This window comes from Girardinichthys multiradiatus, chromosome 12 (assembly GCF_021462225.1).
Source record: "Girardinichthys multiradiatus isolate DD_20200921_A chromosome 12, DD_fGirMul_XY1, whole genome shotgun sequence".
NCBI lineage: Eukaryota > Metazoa > Chordata > Actinopteri > Cyprinodontiformes > Goodeidae > Girardinichthys > Girardinichthys multiradiatus.
Window position 1 is genome coordinate 30,547,202 of NC_061805.1, and position 24,721 is coordinate 30,571,922.

A 24,721-nucleotide genomic window follows, 5' to 3' on the forward strand; every position below is an offset into this window, starting at 1 on the left:
TGTGCAATGAATCTAAAATATATGAATTTTAAATTTTCATCATTACATTATGGAAAATAATGAACTTTATCACAATATGCTAATATTTTGAGAAGGACCTGTAGATGTGCAACACACTTTACATTTTCGATGGTGTATTGAACAGAGCTCTGTGATGTGAGATTATGATATTGTTTTATTTTTTTTTTTTACCATGTCTTGTCTGGCAGAGTATCGCTCAGAATTGTTGTCTGAGTGCCAAGAAATTGCCCAACAGATTTACTTTCACAAGCAGAGCATCACAGCTAATGCTTTAAAGCTCTGCTTGATATTTATAAAATAAACTTTATTATAAATGTCTTTGGGAATATTTCAATTGTTACGGACACGGAGACTGAAATGAAAAGGAAAAAATAAGCTCGAAAAAGAGAGAGATGGGGCAAAAGGGAAAAAGGGGAGAAAAGGAGGAAAGAGCTTAGAGAAAGAAGGATGAAGGATGAAGAGAATACAAGATTACACCCTGCTTGCTTATACACCTGCAACTGTTTTTTGTTTTGTTTTTTTTAACAAGCTAGTACACAGTACTTATGAATGTAAAATGTACTTAGTGAGAGGTGCATCCCAATATAGAAGATCTGTGTATTTGTCAACACCTGAAGCTTAACACCTGTGAGTATGGGTGTGGACGCACTTTTGTATACAAGGTTTCTCCACAAAAATATGCAATAGCGAGGACCCACACACCTGACCCATGGTCCCTGGACGGACACTGAGGAGATCCGAGCCACAGACATCCAAAGGCCGCCGAAAGCACAGGAACCCCAGGAGAACCACCGCCGGGACTACCGCAACCCCCCCAGAGAAGAGCAGTGGAGAGTCCCAGGGGAACCACCCAGCAGCGACAGTGCAGAAGCCCCAGGGAGCCGCAGCAACGAGCCCACAGGCCCCGCCGGCAGCCGTCCACGCTCAAGCAGATCCAGCCATGGACCCAGAGGCCCAAGACCCCGGGACACACCACTCCCCCTAATCAGAGGCCCGACAGAGCCCAGGGGGCCAGGCCCCGGCAAGCAGCCACCGGGAGTGAGCCAGCACACACCAAAGCACCCGGCCCCAGACACAGAGAACCACAAGTACACCAGCGAGCAGAGACTCCAACCACTGGCAGGTAGTGTGGTGGGGAGGAAATAGGCCCACCATAATATGTGGGGGCCTAAGCTGATCCAGGAGAGGGAGCAGTTTAAGACCCAACCTGTCACAAAAAAAAAAAAAAAACAGGCACACAGTCACAATCACCCACTCCCACCCTCATACATACACATAAAATCACTCGCACCCAACGTAAAGACAAACAACAATGGACGTCATACACTCACACTCCCCATGCATACTCTATACTCCCAGGTCTCCCAGGAGGTGGTTCCCTTCCCTCCTGGGGCAGAGACAGGCAGACCCGGGTGACCACAGCCCGTCTCCCGCCACCCCGAACCCAGTCCCCAACATCCCCCATCCACCTCCTGAGAGGGGGCTATGTACAAAAGAGGGGTCCACATGGCTCAAACCAGCCTGCCAACCGGAGCCACCCCAGGACGGAGCAGTCCCGACCCCCCAATGATCTCCGATCCCAACCCCATGAGTCTCCCACCCCTAGTGAACCCCAACAAGAACCTCCCCACAGGGCCACCCCCAACAAGGACACCGATATCAAACACATGCCCACGAACCCAAACGCCACGAATCCTCTCTCCCACAGGGGCACACCCCCACAGGTGAACTCCATGGCCGATGAAGCCACACCCACACAGCGCAAGCTCCACACACAGCCCCGCTCTAAGCACCCCTGCCGCACCCCGCTCCCCCACCACATAGCGCGCCGCAACGGCAAGGCAAGGGCCCCATGCAACGCCACCGGCGCAGCAGGACAGACCCCACCGAGCACCGCACCCACAACAGGACCCCCGACCCCGCACCATGACGGGACAAACTCATGCACCAAGAGGTCCCTGGCCAGCGGCAGGCACCCAGGGCCAGTGTCCCCCACCACGCCCCCCTCAGCCACAAAAAACTACATCACTGCCACTGCAACAACCGCCCAGGGAGAAATACTATCCAGCTCAGCTCCACCATCACCGCCCAGCCGATCCAAACGCCGGTGACCCCACGCCCTAGAAGTGGACACAACCCCTCCACCCCACAGGCTGCAGCCCCTCCACGCCATCCCCCAGGCCACCGCCCCGATCCCCCCCCTGGACACAACAGCCAGCAGAGCAGCACACCTCCAAGCCCGCCCAACCCCCTCAGACAGCGCCAGCAGCCCCGGCCCACCAGTCCACGAGAGGGATACATGCAACAGCCGGGTACTTGTGCCATGCCGATATGATATTGTTTTATAAAACAACTCTGCTTTAAACATCTCCACAACTTCATCTCTGACCTGTCTGATGTGTCCCTAGTTTTTTATGGTACCGTTTGTTCGCTAATGTTCTATAATAAACCTCTGAGACCCTCATAGACCAGCTGTTGATTGGACTGTATCTTGTTAGGGGAAGCACAATAAAGGGGGCTTTTTGTTTGTAAAATATGTTAAAACCCGGCCTCATTAACCTCTTATTTGACAATTACAATTACTTTGTGTTGGTCCTCTATATGGAATCCCAATAAAATAAACTGCAGTTGGTTGTAACCTGACAAGATGTGAAAAAGTTCAGAGTTTGAACACTTTTCTAACGCACTGCTTCAGATTACATCTGCTTCAGATCTCGGTTTAGCTGCAAGTTTCTGTAAGGCATCATCTTATTATTTCAGAGGGATCTGGCACCAGTATGTACTCTCTTATTTTATTTTTGATTTTTTTTTTTTTTTTTGCCAACCACTTTGAAGAGTGGACACATTTTCCTCAGTTAATGACATTTTGTATATTTATTTCTCATGCTTTTATTAAAATGAATTTTTTTTTTTTTTTTTTAATGGAGCTTCAAGCTAACGGAGGTCTTCATTGCTGTTTTCCGTAATACCCAAAACCTACCTATAGATGCCAGTAAAGGACTCTTAACTGGTCAAACCCAACTTCCAACAGCTGCAAACAGCCTGAAAAGGTGGATTATCTGGTTATAATTGTAGACATCGACAGGCTTGAAACTAAAAATCAAAACTAAACTAAATGATAGAATCCATAATTATTGCAATCTTTTTCAGTCCAGTTATTGATTATATTCTGCTTATAAGGAGTTTTTAACTACATTTGTTGTGATAATTCACTTTTATTCTGCTGTCTGAAAGAAGGGTGAGTTTTTAAACTGAGCTCTCAAGAGATGTCTCTCATCCTCACAGCTTCATCGTTCAGTAAGCAATCTAACAGGTTTTTGGTGCTATTTGTGTCTGAGTTGTTACTGATTAAACAACTTTTATTTATTATTTATTTATTTAGCTTTGTGAAGTTATAAATGAGTGCAGTGTGCAGTGACACCCTTGGTCTAAAGCTAATTTCCCCCAAGAGAGACAAATAAATATTCTGGGTATATGTCCATCCTCCAAACAGCTTAGTTTTGGGTTTTATTTTAGCGACGTTGATTGTCTCTAATGTGTTGTTTGTTCATAGTCCTCCGGCCCTTCTGTTTGTTTATGCAGGGCCAGTTTTGCCCTACACCACTTGCACAAATAATTATGCTTGCTAATGAAGGAGCCCGCAGCCATGGCACTCGGTAAATGCCTTTCTGATGAGAATCACTGGGAGACAGCAGGTGCAGGGTGGGCCTCCTAGGGACTAAGATTGAAGACCAGGAAGCCAGGGTGCCCCGCCCACCTTTTCATTTCTTGAGCTGTCTACCAGATACCCCTTTAATTTCTTGTTGTTTCTTGTGCAGCAAGAACATAGTTCAGTAGATTATGACATAGACACTACTTGGTGGCATTGTAAATTGGAGAATGGTTCAAATATTCTAATTTATAGTAAACATTTTTATAATCCTAACCTGTTTATGTGACTTCCCTACATATTTCAGTTGTTTTTGGTGCAAGAGACCCATTAGGCACATTATTCCATTCCAAGATTCACATTATACAAAGGCACACCAGTTTGGAGAACTGCTGCACACCACCGTCATCTTACTGCATCCTCCATATCTTGCATTGATGTTTCTGTCTCATCATCTTGTCTAAAGGAAGAAAACAAGATCTTTTGACTCCTTTGTTTCTCTCATTTTCCTTCTCCCCCTGTGGCTTCCATGGGTTTTAAGGGCAAACAAATAACAAAGCAAAACATTTATAGAATCAGTGCTTCGATCTTGGCCCCCAGATCTCTACACTTAAAGCTGAGTGAATGAAGCATGTGGAGAGGGCCCATATGAGATCAACTGAGAGACATTTGGTTTTCTGCCTGCAAACTTTAATGCCACCCTCCCCTCTTCTGTCTTCCTCTCCGAAAACTTCATAAGCAGTAATATTCTTGTGTGAGCTTGAGTGTGAACAGGAGGTGATGACTGTTAGTATGGGAGTGTGCGTGTTGCAAATGGTATATGGCCCACATGTGTGTGCACATTTGCATGTGTGCGTGTGTTTGAGCAGGGTGGTGTCAGCTCGCTCCTTGCCACCCCATTTACTGTAGCTGTACCGCTGTGATCACAGACAGATGTATAAATCAAACCTCGCTTGATGGATTCATCAGGGTGGCGAAACGATCGCCTGAGAAGAACTTGCAACTCTCTTAGCATTCTGTGTTCTGACGGAAAGGGTATGCAAAGAGCCTAAATGGATGAACGCTTGATTAATTCTTTGCCAGAGATGTTGGCGACAGCAGGAAATGTGTTTTTGCTTTGACTGTGTTTGCACGGGAATTTACGCACGCAGGGTGTGAGTTATGAGGCCTGAGTTTTATACCTAAGGCTATTGTGCATAATGACGGCAGGTTGGGAGAGCTGCACGCAGCCGCTAAAGACTTGCCACCTGTGGAGTGGAGGCAACCAATGAGAGAGGGAGGAAGTGTGTGTGGGAGTGTGTGCGTGCATGATGTGTGTGTTGAGACAATTGTGGGAGAGAAGATGAAGCTACAAACTGTGTGATAGGAGGATATTGACAAGCAAAGTGTGACAGGTGGTCAGGTAGAATCTTCTTTACTCAGAAGATCGGAGTAAATGGATAAATTAAAAGGTTTATGATGAAAGAGGACAAATTAAAGGTATCTTGTGAAGACATAAACTATCTGGTCACTTTATCAGAGACACTTTGCCAGTGCTGGTTTGGACCCTGTTTCTCCTTTAGTACTGCCGTACTTCTTCATGGCATAAATTTAACAAGAGATTTTGGCTCATATTAGCATGATGGCATCACTCAGTAGCTGAACATCTATGAGGCACATCTCCCAAGGGTGCTCTATCGGATTGAGATCTGGTGACAGTGGATGCCGTTTGCGAACAGTGAACTCATTGTTATGTTCAAGATGATTTGAGTGTTGGTCCATTATCTCACTTGAAGAAGCCATCAGAAGATGGGTACATAAACATCATAAAGGGATGGACTTCCTCTTGTTAAAAAACAAACACAACCCACTGCTAAAGTTATAAAATTGCGCCAAAATCAGGATACCGGGTGATGTTTTCCACATAATGTAGGAGTACGTTTATGGGAATTTTGGACCATTCTTTCTGAAGAGCTTTTGTAAGTCACACATTCATGTTGGACTAGAAGGCCTGGCACAAAGTCTCCTGTCACTCGGCACACCAAACCCTGTGACCTATGTCCTTATCAATCTTGCTTTGTGTGCTGGTACAGAGCCAGTAAGGAGCCAAACCCAAACTGTTCACAGAGTCAGAAACATACAATTGTCCAAAATGTCTTGATACGCTGCAGCATCATGAGAACAATTCTCCACTGCTCCAGTTCAGTAGCAGCATTCTTTACACAACTGCATCTGACACTTTGAATTGCACTTGGTAATGTACGGCTAAGATGTAGCTGATTGGCCATTAAGAGCCACTCCATGAAGCTCTCTACACACTGTTTTTGAGCTAACCTCAGCATCTACTGACCAATGCTGTTAATTTAAGTGGGCTACCACTTTGTTGCTGTCACCCCCCATTTCAATGGTACCATTTAACAGTTGATTGTGAAATATTTAGCAGTGAATAAATTTAACGGCTGGACTTGGTATCCTATACCAGTACCATGCTGAAATTCACTGAGCTTCTGATATGGGCCCATTCTTTCATAAATGTCTGTAGAAGCAACCTGCATGCATATGGGCTGGGTTTTATACACAAGTGGCCATTGAAGTGATTGGAAAACATGAACTTAATGATTTCAATGGGTGAACCATTACTTTTGCCAATATGATGTGCAGTACCAGCAACAGCAGTAGTTTCTGGTGGCTGTCAACTCACAAAAACGTGTCAGTTAATAAATTCAGGGCAAACTTTGAGGTTCAGCAGAAAAACTGCAATGTCTCAGCAAAACTTGGCAAAAGAAACACTGGTTTTTGTGCATGCATTTTAATATTCCTAGAGACGGTTAGCAAGTGGATTTTAAATCTAACATGTTGATAATTTATAAGAAAAGGCAATCTGTGTGTCTGGGGGTGGCAGAGGGAGAAGGAGGAGGGGCAGCAATATGAGTAGTAATTTACTCAGTTAAGAACCAAATGGCAGACAGACTGTCGCCCTGCGTGTTATCAGAGCTTCGCACTCTGCTCGTTTTCTGACTCGGTTTCCCCGCTCCTGTGTGTAGTTTTGTGTGCAGATGTACACAGTTGGGTTGTAGCTTTGTAATAGGCATCATCTGAACATTTCCAAGCAGAATGGGTCGTAAACGGCGGCGCCTTTTTGGCTGTAATAAAGATTTCATGTGCATATGTTTGCTCATAAACTTGGGTTACAGTAGATAACTGCAGGTGGATTAATCTGTGTGGCTGTGTGTGCTGGGAGTTGCATGTGTCCGTAGTTGTGCGGTTGTATACCCATGTGAGTGAATATGTGTGTTTTATTGAATCTCGGGAGGCTTCATTGAACTCATCAGGATATCAGCGTTGAGGAATGGCATTGTCAGTGAAGTGACATTTGTGTGTGTGTGTGTGTGTGTGTGTGTGTGTGTGTGTGTGTGTGTGTGTGTGTGTGCAACGATTGATGTTGCTAAATCTGACAGTAGCCATATTGTGGTAAGAGAAGGGAGGGATGGAGGCTGGAGCATGGGGGAGGACTGCAGCCTCCTCATCGTCACAGGTTAATATTGACACAGCCTGGGCAGACAACGCCTGAAGCACTCATCAATCACCTTCAGCGGACTCATACAAACACACACATGCACATACTTGCTCTCAAGTAATGAGACGGACCACACACATTTTGAAAGAACATGAGACAAACACATGTTCTGTTTGGATATGTCGGATAAAGCACACAAACATCTAAAAACAAGCATTACTTTACTATAAATATATCTCTTTATGTAAAAGTTCAACTTAAATAAACACAACAATTTCAAAAACTTTCCTAAGCAAACAGTTGTACAGCAAATGTAGATAATTCAAGCAAATATGTTTTCTAAAGTATCACTTTGTACACTTTATGCATATCCCTGCGTGGCAAATTATGATTGCAGTAACACTGTTGTTAATCATTTCAGAGGGAACGAGAAAAAACAAGTTCCCTTGACAAACAAAACAATTAATTAATGCAACTTTCTATCCATCAATCACAGAGGATGTCACTGAATTACCATAATCTGTGCATGGTGGCTGTTTTAAGAGCAAACAGTTAATTTCCAGACAATAAATCACAAAGTGTCTTTCTACCCCTCTGTGCACTTTGACAGCTTCGTCTCTCATTACTACAGATGAAGACACACTTAAAACTACTTTTACTAAATAAAATTAAATCGTATGTGCAATAAAAGTTACAAAGTCTAACAAAGTTAGGAACAGATGTAAGCAAAATGTTTGGAAACAAAAAATTTATTTGTACGATTATAATGAGTAGAAAGTAATGTTGTCATTTTTTCCCTCCCTTGAACATTCAGGACTGGCATGATTACATGGATTACCTGAAGTTGTTGTGTCACCAGAATGACTATGATGGTCTTGTAGTGGTCTTGGCCATCAATGATACAGTTCATCGTCCCGGCCAGCAGGTGGCTGTCTACTCAAGCAACACAGATATCTTAAACCAGGTGAGTTCCAACCCAACTGTCTATGCAAAACAAGACTTTTGTTTTTGGATCTCTTGTATTTATGTATTTATTAAAATTCAAATTTTCCTTAATCAAATACATACAATATCAGCAAAAGGAGCTGTAATATCAGAAGATTGCAATTAAACATGTCATGCTAATTATTTTTGGCAATAATTTCTGCTACTAGAGCAATTTAATGAAACGCAAATAAAACAAGAAAAGGGAGAGTTCTAGCATTTAGTGGCTCTGATTACAGATCTGTGCTGAGCTGGAAGAGTCCTCCAGCTGGTCTTTTTCTGGTGAACAAGAAGAAAGGGAAAGTCTCCAGGTCTACCACATTCCAACAAACACATCCACCCCTTCTGATACTCTTCCCCTGCTACTGGAAGACATCCAGGGCATCCTGAAGGAATTTGTTAACCGGCGTAACACTGTATTAGGCTGCCACCCCAGCAGCAGGACCTCCTCCACAGAGGGGGTAGCGGGCAGCGTGGAGTTCTCCCAGGGATCATCCGGCATCAACGACATGGACGGATCTGACACGGAGAGGGCAGAGGCAAGGTATAACATGCACTCCACCTCAAATACCCACATCACACCACTCTTAAAACACAAGGTTTGTGATCTAAAAAAACGAGCCCATTATAAATCATTTGAAAATTTATTCCAGCTTTAATGTATCACTTAACCTGTACTATTTGAACTGAAAAACGACATGTTTGTTTTAGAAAAAAAATAAAACAGGAGTAATTACTAGGTTGCATAAGTATACATAGCCTTAAACTAATACTTCTAAACTAATTCTTCTTTCTTTTGCACTGATCGAACATCAGTTACAATCTGATCTGAATAACAGTAATGTCCTACTGGGATTTTTCTGACATGTTCTCACTTGCATTATTTGCAGAGAGATTAGAAAGGAATAAAAGGAACCACATTGTGTAAGGTTATTCATTAGGAGACTAGCACAAGGCATTTCTAAAGCATTATATATACCCCATGGCACTGTGGAAACAGTTATCAATCACCAAAGCCGAAGAAAGGATAGGATGGAAACTGGTCAGGGAAGCTGACAAGAGGCTGACAGCAACACTAAAGGAGCTGCAGGAATTATGGGCAAGCACTGCTTGTGATTTAAATATAATGACAATCTTCTGTATTCTCCATATTTCTGAACTAAGGTTTTCAAGTTTTTTAAACACAGAAAACATCAAGATCAGACGATAGTTTCACCAAACCTTGTGAGACAATGTGTTATAGTATGATTAAAAACAAACTTTTGGGCCCTATTTCCAAAAGGAATATTTGGCACTAAAACAAATCTTCACATCTCCAACAGAACACAGTGAAACATGGTGGTGGCAGCATCATGCAAGGAAGCTGATAGACTGAGCACTTACAGGGGTTGGACAATGAAACTGAAACACGGCTAAATTGGACCAGCCTGGTAGCCAGTCTTCATTGATTGCACATTGCACCAGTAAGAGCAGAGTGTGAAGGTTCAATTAGTAGGGTAAGAGCACAGTTTTGCTCAAAATATTGAAATGCACACAACATTATGGATGACATACCAGAGTTCATAAGAGGACAAATTGTTGGTGCACGTCTTGCTGGCGCATCTGTGACCAAGACAGCAATTCTTTGTGATGTATCAAGAGCCACGGTATCCAGGGTAATGTCAGCATACCACCAAGAAGGACGAACCACATCCAACAGGATTAACTGTGGACGCAAGAGGAAGCTGTCTGAAAGGGATGTTCGGGTTCTAACCCGGATTGTATCCTAAAAACATAAAACCACTGCTGCTCAAATCACGGAAGAATTAAATGTGCACCTCAACTCTCCTGTTTCCACCAGAACTGTCCGTCGGGAGCTCCACAGGGTCAATATACACGGCCGGGCTGCTATAGCCAAACCTTTGGTCACTCATGCCAATGCCAAACGTCGGCTTCAATGGTGCAAGGAGCGCAAATCTTGGGCTGTGGACAATGTGAAACATGTATTGTTCTCTGATGAGTCCACCTTTACTGTTTTCCCCACATCCGGGAGAGTTACGGTGTGGAGAAGCCCCAAAGAAGTGTACCACCCAAACTGTTGCATGCCCAGAGTGAAGCATGGGGGTGGATCAGTGATGGTTTAGGCTGCCATATCATGGCATTCCCTTGGCCCAATACTTGTGCTAGATGGGCGCGTCACTGCCAAGGACTACCGAACCATTCTTGAGGACCAAGTGCATCCAATGGTTCAAACATTGTATCCTGAAGGCGGTGCCGTGTATCAGGATGACAATGCACCAATACACACAGCAAGACTGGTGAAAGATTGGTTTGATGAACATGAAAGTGAAGTTGAACATCTCCCATGGCCTGCACAGTCACCAGATCTAAATATTATTGAGCCACTTTGGGGTGTTTTGGAGGAGCGAGTCAGGAAACGTTTTCCTCCACCAGTATCACGTAGTGACCTGGCCACTATCCTGCAAGAAGAATGGCTTAAAATCCCTCTGACCACTGTGCAGGACTTGTATATGTCATTCCCAAGACGAATTGACGCTGTATTGGCCGCAAAAGGAGGCCCTACACCATATTAATAAATTATTGTGGTTTAAAACCAGGTGTTTCAGTTTCATTGTCCAACCCCTGTATATACTTCAACAAAATATTACTATAGATTATGATAACTAGATTATTGCAGGGTTTTGGTTTTTAATTTTCCCCTAATAAATTACAGGACAAATGTTGCAATAAAGATTGTAGAAGTTTTCAGATGATTCATCATGGTCTCATTGTTTTTTACATCCCAGGAAACATTGGCATTTTAACAGGGATTTGTGCACTTTGAGATACACTGTTTTTATAGAGTCCCAATGAAATAGATGAGATTGAGTTAGTTAGCTGTGACCTTTACTAAAAACTGTCACAGTTTAACTTCATCTTTACAAACAGGGTGATTGCAGAGGGTGAGGAGGAGACAGGAGCTGTCGGAGTTGGCGCCGGTGGGGAGCTGTTGAGCCCGGACAGTGGTATGACCACCATCCGCAGCAGCAGGTCCTCCAAGGAGAGTTCTGTGTTCCTCAGTGATGACAGTCCAGGTGGGGAAGGTCCAGCTGGAGGGCCAGGAGTGCTCTTCCTGAGGAACCCCTCTCCTCTGGGGTTTTTGTCTCTCTCCCCTCCTGTCCCACCTGAGAGGAGGAAGCACCGCTCTGGCAAAAATAAGACAGACAATTTCAATTTATTTAGTTTTGATCCACTTCATAGCAGGGACCAGCCACTGTCAGCAGGAGAACTAGTGGATTCCTTAGAGGGTTTTGATGAAGGTGAAAGAAGAGCTGGAAGCTCTAGCTTATCGGAGCTTGATGAGATGAGCCTGCTTGATTTCTCTGCTCCAAACTCTGTAGGAGGGCTTGAAAGTAGAAATTCTTCAATTGATCACCATGTTCAGATCTATGGAAATGAGATGATGGACACAGTGGTACCTCCAACTCCTGTGAACAGCCTGGTAGGTAGCCGCCCACCTAGCAGCTGTGGTGTCAGGTTTTTCCCCGAAGACATAGTTGAGAGGATCAATGGCCTACAGCACAAAGACAGTGTGTCGTCATCCTTATCAGAGACTTGGGATGATCTCAGCAGTGAGACACAAGGAGCTGTTTTCTCCAGTGATAATGGTGTGTTGAATAAGGTCCGAAGCTCAGGCAGTCCCCAGAATGTTGTGAATGAAGTCAAAAACTCAGCGGGTGATATGATAGAAAGAGATCTCGGAGACCAGATGTCGAAGCCAGACTCTGCCCATCAGAGGGCAAAGACTCTTGAACCTCAGCTTAGTTTGATTACTGAGCAGACTGAAACATGTGAAAACTGGAACCCAAAATTTGTATTGAAGGATCAGTGGGACCCTGCAACTTTGGCTGATCTTGAGTTAACAGCACCTAAAAATATTGTGTCTTTGAAATCTAATGCTGGCATTACTGCAGAAAAACAAGTAACACCCTCTGTATTGAGAAAGGAAACGATCCTAAACACTTTAACACCAGAAACATCTAAAGAAGAGGATGAAGGTAAAAGACGAGACCAACACATGGAGCTCTTAGACTTTTGGACATACTCAGCCCAAAACGGATTTCTGAAATCCGACAGTGGAACCACCACCTCCTACCCTGAGTCTCTAGATATGTGGAATATGACAATCAGGGATGACAGTCTGTCACCTCTGAGTACCCCAGACAATCTGTGTGAAAACTCAGGTTCCTTCTGTGGCCTGAACGCTATTATGGGGAAAGACACATCACTGGAAAGTCCTCTGGGATACTCTGATGGTGGGATGGTGATGTGGAACACCACCATTCAGGAAGAAAGCTCTTCCACAACAACAACCCCCGAAGGACCCGAACATGAGAAAGATCTGTTGTGTGTTGGATCCTGGGCAGCTAATCGTTCTCCTGAGATGGAAGGAAAGGGGGACCTTCAGTCACCCAAAGAAGGTGACTGGAGGGGTGAAAAGCACAACGTGAAAATAGTTATAGAAATAGCTGACAGTGGATCACAGGGGGAGGAAACGGTCAACAATGACATGCAGAGTGTTCAGAGCGAGACGGAAGTCGGAAACCTGGTTTCCACACATTCAGACGTTGAATCTTCACCTCATGAGAACACTGACTTGTGGGAATTACGTGTCCATGGCATGGTCACGTCCACCTCCGAATATGACAACGTCGGAGCAGGGTCATGGAGCCGTGCTTCCTCCCCTGATAACTGTGCCACCCTTGTAGTAGACCTGATACAGCTCGAGGAGCAATCCAGCCCTTTTCTAGCTGTAAGCAGATCTGTTCAGAATCAATATCAGAGACCTGATCTTCTGGGAGAAACAGAAGCAGATCCAGATAGAGACCAGACAGGAAACCAAGTGTTCATTTTTGACAAAAGGTTGCCTCACCTGCAAGGTAGTGCTGAGAGTAACTCCAAAAACACGAGCAGTGATGACTTGGTGGATGCTGATTGGATGGAGCAATCCAGTGTCCATTCTCCATTTGTTTTGGTAGATCACTCTACTGTCACTCTTTCAGAAAGTCCCAGAGAAGATGCTGAAACCCAAGTACAGACTCGTCAGTCACTATCCCTAAGCTACCTGGAAGGAGACTGTCTTCTGCCAAACAGACATGAAGGCTCAGATTCAGCCTCTTCATTAGATCTGGTTATCAAAATGGCCAACAATGTGATGGAGGGTTCTCCAGCTGAAAACCAAGAGCTGGATCAAATAGAAAACAAAATGCCTGAAGGTATATCATTGAGCTGTCACCCAAGAGGAGAAAGAGAGACACCAAGTAACCCTGACAGTCTTAACTCAGGTCATCAGAATAACCATCAGTGTAGTTCTGATGGAGATTTATTCTCAAACTTAGAAATGGAGTATATTGTCATGCCTGGTTCAATTAAGGAGACTAACAGGGAGTCTTTCCTTACCCAGGATAACAAGCAGTCTAAGATAAAATGTAAACCCATGGAGGCATTCAGCATGCTGTCCTATGCTGCAACTCCCCTGGGATCTGATGCCAAAATTGCATATAACCAACACCCGGAGAATGCTCAACAAAACAACCAACCACAAACCAGAGGAGCTGAGAGCAAATCTGAATTATCCAAATTAACCAGTCCTTACCAATCCAGCCTTGATGATAACCCTGACCATCACTTACTGCCAGGATTGACCACTTCTGACCAATCAAAAAACAACTCTGAAGCTTTCCATCAATCCAATTTCACACCAACAGAAGAAGGAAACTCTGAAAATGAGTCTGGCACTGTTGCCAGAAGTGTGTCTCCTTCCCTAAGATACCCATCAGATCACTTCCTGAAAACCAGAGAGGAAGTTTATGTCCATTCACAGATATCAATGGAGGACTCGGATGAAGGTGGGCAATCACCACCAGCATCTCCACCAAGCGCTACTTCTTTGGCTGACTTTAAACTCTGGGGAGGTCAGTTAGTCGGTGAGGACACACCTCAAGCAACATCTGAAAGCCAGTCCCTTGTACTCACAAACAGTTCAGTCTCTCAAAGCAGCTCTCTGATTAGTTCCCCAGTGAATGAATCATGTTTTTCCACTGATAAAGAACTTGACTTACCATTTTCTGGAGATTTAATGGAAGAAAACTATGAAGATGACGATGTAGAGTGCACTGGCCTCCCAAAATGTAGCTCAGAGGAACGAGGTGAAAGAAAAGAAAGACAGGAGTTTCAACCTCCTGATCTCTTGAATTTTACTGCGGACCTTATTGCTCCCATGTTTCAACAAACTATCGAACCAAAGAGCCATGGGTTTCCACTTAACAGAGAGGCCTACTATGACTCGCAGCTTATAAGGAGTGATGAGCGACAGGCTGCAGATCATGAAGTTTCTGGAGACATCCATTCACCTGCTTTAAGGTAAGCTTCGTCACAAATCAAATAATGATGTACTAAATGGGTCTTATGTTGGAAAATCAGGGAAGATGCTCCCCAGGATATTGGTATAGGGAAGTGTGTGTGTGTGTGTGTGTGTGTGCGTGTGTGTGTGTGTACATGTGGGATGGATGAGTGAAAAATGAGGGCTATGTCAGGGCTGTGATGGGACAAGATTGTCAGGGTTTGTGAAGCGGAGGCACCAGAATGCAGACAAGCAGGCAGCATGACAGTAAGTAAAAGATTTAATCTTAGAAAAACAAAAACTCACTCACTAGAGGAGGCAGGAACAAAACAATGAACAGGCAAGCAAGACAGGCATGGCATGATCCTTATTGTTTCTGCGAGGAATGAACAGAACAGAGGTGTATATATGGAGCAAGAACCAGGTGAAACGAGGAGACTGAATGCTCGGTGCAGGTGAACCGAATAAAGTTAATTGACAGACAAGAGAGAACAAAATGTGGCTGGAGCAAAACAGAGACTCTTGAATACAAACTAATAGAAACACAACTAGTAAACCATGAAACTAAAGCATAACCAGATCCAAAAAACCTAACTTGACAAAACATGAACTAGAAGACAAAAACTAAAGCATGACCAGGAAAATAATAAACAGAAGCATGATTCAAAACCTATCAAGAATAATAATAATAAGAAGACGCACCCAAAAACACCCACAAATCATGACAAAGATTTTATTTCTGTAGCGATAAAGAGCTCTACATATGTATCTGAGTGCATCTGATGTGTGTTTAACAGCGAGGTTTGATCTGCAACTCCGAGTGTGTTTTTTTTTGTTTTGTTTTTTTTATATATAAATCAGTTTACGCCTCATTAAATATGCATTACCTGCCTCATTACAGCTGGAGCCCCTCCACTGCTTATGGAAATGGCTCTCCTTGCTTTCAACCAGGTGTTGGCATGCAGCTTTGTTAGGAAGTGTTTGCATGTGTAATATCAGTTGCAACAGAGAATACCTTATTCATGTGTATTTAACTTTGCATGAGCATATAATTTCTGCAGTACTTTTAATTTAGCTGAAAGGCATTTTAAATTATACAGTATATTTAGTTTGGGTCTAAATAGTGCCACGGAGTGTTAGGGTCATTTAAACTTAAAACAATGAGAAAAAAGTGGGAAACATTAATCAACAGTAAAGTTGAAATGACCCTGTGACAGCTATGTCTTGTGTAGATAAGCTTGCAATTTTATACTAGAATAAGATTTAGTAACAAAGAAACTCTTTGTCTCTTGGCATATAAACATTCTGTGGACACACACTGCTTGGGAACAACACAGCTGTTTTAGCATCCCGCCTTTTCTTCAGGATATTATTTCCACTTTATTATTAATATTTAGACTTTCACGAAACAGAAATTAGACTTTTATTTATTTTTTTACATTTCAAATTTTTCTAGACATTTAAAATGAGATTCTTCAACCGCATTCATCTTGATTCCTCATCTGTTTGCGAACGATGGAAAATTAGCCACTGATCACACCAGCTGAAGCCACGAGATACACTCGTCAGCAACAGCAGGAATAATGAGGCAAAGAAAATTCTGTTTGCAATCATTGTTGAACCATTTAACCAACATAGGTTGCTCACTAAGATCCATTTTCATAATTTCTATCAGGACATCCTCACCTCCTGTTTCTGCCAAGTACAGGAAACAAGGGTCACATGGGGGGTAATCTGAGGACTAAAGTACTGGGTCACAAAATGATTGTACGAATATTAATTCGTACAATCATTTCCATGTCTGCAGGTATGTGAAGTTTGGAGAAACATGACTGGCCTGCCGAGTCCTGACCTCAACTTTCTTGAACACCTTCGGGATGAATTAGAGCGGAGGTTGAAGTTCGGGTTTTCTTATCTAACAATGAAGATACTCCTAAACCTTGAGGAAGATGTTTACTGATACTGAATAGTGAGTAAGATGCTATTGACGGTGGGTCACCTCAACAACCTTATAGATTAACAATAGGATGTCATGGCCTGAGGAACATCACAGCACATCTGGCCTCAGATTCTCCTTCTGTGTGACCCTTGTCCAACCAACGTTGGTGTGTGTGTATAATATGTCGGGCTCGTTGTTCCTCTTGCTCCGGCAGAAGCTCAGGAACTGATGCATTGCTGAGGATTTCATACATAAATCTCTCAAACTCAGTCATTTCTGTGTGCAATTGCTTTGTTTTTTCCAGTGCATTACTGCCATCTACAGATTTTTGTAAACAATTGCTTAAATTTCGTGCATGTATTTTTGCATTTGTGAAAAACAAGAAGATAAGGAGCCACTTGGGGGGGGGGGGGGGGACTGTTCCCTGGTGGCTCTTTTCTTTTAGTGGATACTTGACACAATTACACAAATCTGTTGGATTTTCCATCAGATATTTTGACCTCTGAAAGCATTAAACACACAAAACAAATTAAGTGCTTGTCAATTTGTCTTTATTTTTCCTGTAATACATGGCAGTGAATCAGTATTTGCAAGCTGACAAAGTTTATTTTTGGCAATTAAATCTGACTGTATATTTTACAAATTAGGTTATATTGGTAAGTGAAATATTTGAAGTGATTTGATATATATATTAAAGCATTACGTATAAATAAAGTGACATACTGCTGAATGAGTGTCGCTGTGTCCCATATGTATTTGCACTGATCCCAGATCCCTTATCCCTGTAACAGAAGACACCAAGATGAAACGTCTCAGCTGTCGCCTCGGCCGAGCAATGAAAATGCTGAATCTGAGTGGGCAGGAAGTCTGAACACAACTCAGGGTCAAAACAAGTATGGGTACAACTACCACCACATCGACCAAAGAACTGAACACCAGTGTGCTCACCTACCCTGCTTGAATGCCAAGCCTGAGAGTCAACAGAGCACCTCCGATGTATACGCTGAGTTTACAACTGATGCACAGGCTGAATATTTCAGATCTGAGCAGAGTGAGAACCAGTTTGAAACTGGAGCCAACGCCCATCACAGCCTGGATGATGCACATTTTAAGTGTCAGTACATCACTGACAACACTGTACATGTGTACTCTCAGCATGAAGCTGGTGGACACCCTGGGACAGAAGATCATGCTCGATATGTACCAGAGCGGTATGTTCACTTTTGCATGTCAAGGTGAGTTGCACCAAAAAATAAGTACGATTTCCAAATTCTGATTTCATCTTTTTCAATGTACCCAATATTATGTTGAACGAGGAAATAATAACAGTCTAAAATAAAAAATACAAATAGTTTATATTTCAAGAAACATTGAGGAAATGAGAGAAAATGGGCTAAATAAGACTGAACCAAAGCCTTACAGTGAACAGAGTCCACAGTCCTACATTACTTTGAGCCAGTCCTCAACCTTGTTAATAGCTTTGATATTAGGAAGCCATGATATTAAGAAAATATGATTGTCATATTCATGTTAAATATTGCACTTACAATATTGTTCACAATACAATGTAAGTTTGTACTCTCCAAATACAAAATTATGAACTGAAAAACAAAACTTTTACCCTGGATACTTTCCTTACCATTTAATGTAACTTTTGCCAAAAACAATTCATAAAACCTTAGCAATACATGATGTCAGCCCACTTTTTGGAGCTGTATCTTTTCTGAAAAGGATTTTCACAAGTTTTAGGAATGTGTTTATGAAAACATTTGACCATTTTTGCAGAGACTCATATGTGGGACTAGAAGGCCCAGTTCACAGTTTCTGCTTGAATTCATCTCGAAGGTGTTCTGTTGGGTGTAGGTCAGGACTCTGTCTAGGACAGTCAAGTTCCTACTCACCAGACTTGCTCCTCCATGTCCATTTGGACATTGCTCTGTGTCTTCCCAAAACAATCCCTAAACTGTTCCCACAATGTTGGGAGCATGAAATTGTCCAAAATGTCTTGGTATGCTGAGGCATTAAAAGTTAATTTAACTGGAAGTAAGAGGCTGGGCCCAGCTCCTGAAAAATCGGCCGACACTATAATCCACTCTGCATCACCTTTACCCTTCACACAATCCCGACAGGCAAGAGTCTTTCTTCATATAACTGCCAATCCCAGACTCGTTCACTGGACTGCCAGACAGAAGCACGATTCATCCCAGAGAGTATCTGTCCACTGCTCTAGAGTCCAGACTCAGTGTGCTTTACACCACTGCATCTGACACTTATTACCAGTGATGTAAGGCCTGAATGTAGCTGCTTGACAATAGAACCCCATTCCACGAAGCTCTCTATGCAAGGTTGTTGAGCACATCTAAGGAACCGATTAAGTCTGTAGCTTCTGACTCTGCAGAAAGCTTACCACCACTGACCCCACTGCACTACCACTTCCTGGCTGAGTTACTGTCATTCCCAACCACTTACATGTTGTTATAATAACACTATTCCAGCTGACTCTGGAATATTTAATAGTGAGGGAATTTCCTGATAGGAACAACATTTGTGAGCACACTGAGCTCACAAATGTTTGTAGTAGCAGTCTCCATGCCTAGGTGCTCGATACACCTGTGGAAGGGATTAGAAAACCTGGATTCAAGGATTATGGGGTGTGAACACATACTTTTGGCCTTTAATTGTATGTCTTAAATATTAAAGTACTCATGTGTACAGTTAAATATAATTTCTTTGCTTTATCCAGTTTCCTTGTCCATACTGGGGATTTAAACTTTGCAGCCTCTCTGAGCTCCAGATGGATTAGAAAATTATAAGATCTAAAAATTACAAAAGTAGTAGAAAAAGCATTGATCTATTTTCCTGATGAGACACTAAAATAAGGCATGTCTTTAAATTAGTATTTGTTTAGTGGGCGCATACATGTGCATTGCTCATGCTTTCCCATTAGCAGTTGCACTATTGTGCTCATTTTGTCCCACTCTGGAACCATGATGGCCCGCCCCCTCTTTGGGATGCATGATCCTCCCCTGATTATCACTGCTTGAGTGTGTGTGTGTGTCTATTTGCATATGTGCACAATAGGCCTTTCATGTGACTTATCGTGGAGAGTCTGGTTCAGAGGAAGTCGAAATAACAAAAAGGTAACAGTCCAAAATGTCTGTGAAAGGAAAAAAAATTTGTGCATCTGTCTTCATATCAATTTTGTGTCCAAGTCTCTCTGTAATGCTTTTCTACATTGTTAGTGGTCTGTATGCTAATCAGGATCTATTAGAGGGGCTGTAGTTGAAGGAAGGTAGTAACACTGCACAGTATTGTGTCCTCGGCCCACACGTGCAGCCTGGGAATGAAGCAGCGGGTCAGTTTGTCTCCGTCTTCTTTGTCAGGTCTGTAATCCTTCACATTTCGGGTCAAATGAATAGATTTTAGAATCTGTTTTATCTGGTGTCATAGGAACACTTCTCTTCTTTTGCTTTGGAGATAGATGATTGTCTTTGCCTTGTTTGGACCTGTATTATGTGTAGTTGTGCCTCTGGTGGCGCTGGTCATAGCAATGATAGTTTATGTTATGGCTCACTATTGTATTTCTGTGCCTCTCAGCAGAAACTCCCAGCAGGGAGAGGGTGAAGTAGTGATGATGATGAAGATGGACTCCAGTAAAGAAGCAATTAAGGAGCTGGAAAACAGAGAAGGTAAATCAATAGAAAAACAAAACTTGTGTTTTCACTTCTCTTCCCCTTTACATGCACCACAAAGCACACAAAAATATAACTTCCTACAATTTAAAAAAAAGTCTAAAACACAGAAAATGTATTTCAGGGAAAATGAAAAGTGAAAAAAAGTTTTGAATTCTGAAACAGTTTCAAGTTTCTTCTTATATATTTTAAAAGTCCGGGTCACTTCCTCTGCATGACAAATAATAGCAACAGTTTTGAGTGCTCAAATGATCCTAGAGGCTATGTTGTCTGGGGCCTAAATGCCCCTGGTAGGGTCTCCCATGGCAAACAGGTTCTAGGTGATGGGTCAGACAAAGAATGGTTCAAGAACCCCTCATGAAGAACACAATATCGAGGCATGTGACGTCGCCCGGTACGGCGGAGCCGGTGTCCCACCCTGGAGCCAGGCCTGGGGTCGGGACTCGTCGGAGAGCGCCTGGTGGCCGGGTTGCTCCTCGCGGGACCCGGCCGGGCCAAGCCCGAACGAGAGACGCGAGGCCATCCCCCAGTGGGCCCACCACCTGCAGGGGGAACCGTGAGGGACCGGTGCAAAGAGGATTGGGTGGCGGACGAAGGTGGAGACCTCAACGGCCCGATCCCCGGATGCTTAGGCTGGAGGTCGAGAGATATCGACTAGAAATAGTCGGGCTCGCCTCCACGCACAGCGTGGGCTCTGGAACCCATCTCCTTGAGAGGGGTTGGACTCTCTTCTACTCTGGAGTGGCCCACGGGGAGAGGCGGCGGGCTGGTGTGGGTTTGCTTGTTGCCCCCCAGCTCAGCCGTCTCGTGTTGGGGTTTACCCCAGTGGATGAGAGGGTTGTATCCCTGCGCCTTCGGGTTGGGGAGAGGTCTCTGACTATCATTTCAGCCTACGGGCCGAGTGGTAGTGCAGAGTACCCTGCCTTCTTGGCGTCCCTGTCGGGGGTGCTGGAAAGTGCCCCTCCCGGGGACTCCATTATTCTGCTGGGGGACTTCAACGCCCACGTGGGGAACGACAGTGACACCTGGAGAGGCGTGATCGGGAGGAATGGCCTCCCCGAGCTGAATCCGAGTGGTGTTTTGTTATTGGACTTCTGTGCTAGTCACGGATTGTCCATAACGAACACCATGTTCAAACATAAGGGTGTCCATCAGTGCACTTGGCACCAGGACACCCTAGGCAGGAGGTCGATGATCGACTTTGTTGTCGTATCATCAGACCTTCGGCCGCATGTTTTGGACACTCGGGTGAAGAGAGGGGCTGAGCTGTCCACTGATCATCACCTGGTGGTGAGTTGGATCCGCTGGAGGAGGAGAAAGCCGGACAGACTCGGCAGGCCCAAGCGCATAGTGAGGGTCTGCTGGGAACGCCTGGCGGAGCCCTCGGCCAGGGATGTATTCAACTCCCACCTCCGGGAGAGCTTCGACCAGATCCCGGGGGATGTTGGAAACATAGAGTCCGAGTGGACCATGTTCTCTGCATCTATTGTCGATGCTGCTGCCCATAGCTGCGGCCGTAAGGTCTGCGGTGCCTGTCGTGGCGGCAATCCCAGAACCCGGTGGTGGACACCGGCAGTAAGGGATGCTGTTAAGCTGAAGAAGGAGTCCTATCGGCTGTGGTTGGCTTGTGGGACTCCTGAGGCGGCTGACGGGTACCGTGAGGCCAAGCGTGCTGCGGCCCGGGCTGTGGCAGAGGCAAAAACTCGGGCCTGGGAAGAGTTCGGTGAGGCCATGGAGAAGGACTACCGGTTGGCCTCGAAGCGATTCTGGCAAACCGTCCGGCGCCTCAGGAGGGGGAAGCAGTGCTTTGCCAACACTGTTTATAGTGGGGGCGGGAGACTGCTGACCTCGACTGAGGACATTATCGGGCGGTGGAAGGAGTACTTCGAGGATCTCCTCAATCCTGCCATCATGCATTCCGTGGTGGAAACAGAGGCTGGGGACTCGGGGTTGGACTCTTTCATCACCCAGGCTGAAGTCACCGAGGTGGTTAAAAAGCTCCGCGGTGGCAAGGCTTCGGGTGTGGATGAGATCCGCCCTGAGTACCTCAAGTGTCTGGATGTTGTAGGGCTGTCATGGTTGACACGCCTCTTCAACATTGCGTGGCGGTCGGGGACAGTGCCTCTGGACTGGCAGACTGGGGTGGTGGTCCCCCTTTATAAGAAGGGAGACCGGAGGGTGTGTTCCAACTACAGGGGGATCACACTCCTCAGCCTCCCTGGTAAGGCCTACGCCAGGGTATTGGAGAGGAGAGTCCGACCGATAGTCGAACCTCGGCTTCAGGAGGAACAGTGTGGTTTTTGTCCCAGCCGTGGAACACTGGACCAGCTCTATACCCTCTACAGGGTGCTCGAGGGTTCATGGGAGTTTGTCCAACCGGTTCACATGTGTTTTGTGGACCTGGAGAAGGCATTCGACTGTGTCCCTCGTGATGCCCTGTGGGGGGTGCTCCAGGAGTATGGAATCGGGGGCCCTTTATTATGGGCCATCCGGTCCCTGTATGAGCGGAGCAGGAGTTTGGTCCGCATTGCCGGCACTAAGTCGGACCTGTTCCCAGTGCATGTTGGACTCCGGCAGGGCTGCCCTTTGTCGCCGGTCCTGTTCATAACTTTTATGGACAGGATTTCTAGACGCAGCCAAGGGCCGGAGGGGGTCTGGTTTGGGGACCAGTGAATTTCGTCTCTTCTTTTTGCGGATGACGTGGTCCTGCTGGCCCCCTCTAGCCAAGACCTACAGCATGCGCTGTGGCGGTTCGCAGCCGAGTGTGAAGCGGCTGGGATGAGGATCAGCTCCTCCAAGTCCGAGGCCATGGTACTCGACCGGAAAAGGGTGGCTTGTCCTCTTCAGGTTGGAGGGGAGTTCCTGCCTCAAGTGGAGGAGTTTAAGTATCTCGGGGTCTTGTTCACGAGTGAGGGAAGAATGGAGCGGGAGATCGACAGACGGATCGGTGCAGCTGCCACACTAATGGGGGCACTGCGCCGGTCCGTTGTGGTGAAGAGAGAGCTGAGCCGAAAAGCAAAACTCTGGATTTACCGGTCGGTCTACGTTCCTACCCTCACCTATGGCCATGAACTTTGGGTCATGACCGAAAGAACGAGATCCCGGATACAAGCAGCTGAAATGAGCTTCCTCCGTAGGGTGGCCGGGCACTCCCTTAGAGATAGGGTGAGGAGCTCGGCCATCCGGGAGGGGCTCGGAGTAGAGCCGCTGCTCCTCCACATTGAGAGGAGCCAGTTGAGGTGGCTCGGGCATCTATACCGGATGCCTCCTGGACGCCTTCCTCGGGAGGTGTTCCAGGCACGTCCCACCGGGAGGAGGCCCAGGGGTCGGCCCAGGACACGCTGGAGGGACTATGTCTCTCGGCTGGCCTGGGAACGCCTTGGGCTCCCCCTGGAGGAGCTGGAGGAGGTGTCTGGAGAGAGGGACGTCTGGGCGTCTCTGCTGAGTCTGCTGCCCCCGCGACCCGGTCCTGGATAAGCGGAAGACGACGAACGAACGAACGAGTTTTGGACCCATGCAATGGCATTTTGTTCTTGTTTACTTCCTTTTCGTCCCCCATAAACAAAGCGGTTGCACCTACAACTCAGTTTTCTTGGCTCTGTCTGTATTTGTTTTTTTTTATATCTGTTGACATATATAATCATAAAAGGCTCAAATCACATTTATGTTTCTATTTATGTATGTCTAATTAAATTTTATGTTACATCCTATTTCAATTGATTATGGTTCTGATCCCATTTGGGCCAGTCAAATATTATTAAATTTGACAACATAGGACCCCTGATCAGAGCAAACTAACTCTAAGAGACCTTCTACTGATTAGTATTACTTGTTGGAGTTATTGTAGACAATGAGTAGATTAAAGACCAATAACTTTAAATCGAAGATCCTCAAGGTGGGTCCAAAGGGCACACATGGTTAGTATGAAAAGTCCTCTGAAACATCGTTTTTTATGCATAAAAAGCACAAAGCGCAAAGTAAAAGTCACTGCATGGTGACATAAGGTTTTGCATATAAGCATTTAGGATCAAATACATTTTCCCCAGCAAAGGGCTATTAATAGGGTTATTAACGTCCATCTGAAGTGCATTTTGAAGAAGTTCAAAATGTACTCTTTTACCTGTTGATATCACCTATGCTTCTCTACTGATCTGAGACCTATTGGAAAAACCTTAAAGCGTGTTGTCTCTGTCAGAACTTTGAGGTCTTTTTACATCATCCGAGAACAATGCCAGCAGCATCTAACTATTGCAGAACAAGTCAAGAATCATAGGCTGTTGTGATTTGGACACATCTGCAGAATGAATGCTGATCGACTTGAACATAAACTCTTTAGGTCGCAGTGATCTGCGACCTGGAGAGTCCAATGTGATTTACCAAAGAAGACCTAGTTCTGTAAGATCATCTTTGAAGATCAGGGCCTCAGATGTCCTAAGCTGTTTGGAGATGTTGCTCTTTGGCAAATGGTTCCAGAAATTTCTCACTAGATTCATTGCTGTGTCAATGGTTGGTACACAGCCCAAGTCTTCTGTTTATCCAACCACCTAGACTTAGAACA

The 24,721-nt window shown here is 44.8% G+C and overlaps 1 protein-coding gene across 2 annotated transcripts in view; it reads left to right on the top strand.

The window, feature by feature from the left end:
• The window catches only part of LOC124877839, a 73,837-nt gene that overhangs the window by 22,505 nt on the left and 26,611 nt on the right, over positions 1-24,721 (top strand). The window contains exons 7-11 of one of the 2 annotated variants that reach the window (XM_047381412.1): positions 7,981-8,130; positions 8,390-8,694; positions 11,079-14,552; positions 17,263-17,706; positions 20,072-20,160. In XM_047381412.1, the coding sequence (XP_047237368.1) occupies positions 7,981-8,130; positions 8,390-8,694; positions 11,079-14,552; positions 17,263-17,706; positions 20,072-20,160 (4,462 nt within the window). Of the gene's footprint in view, positions 1-7,980; positions 8,131-8,389; positions 8,695-11,078; positions 14,553-17,262; positions 17,707-20,068; positions 20,161-24,721 lie in introns of both variants that reach the window. The other variant, XM_047381411.1, reaches the window with a different exon arrangement.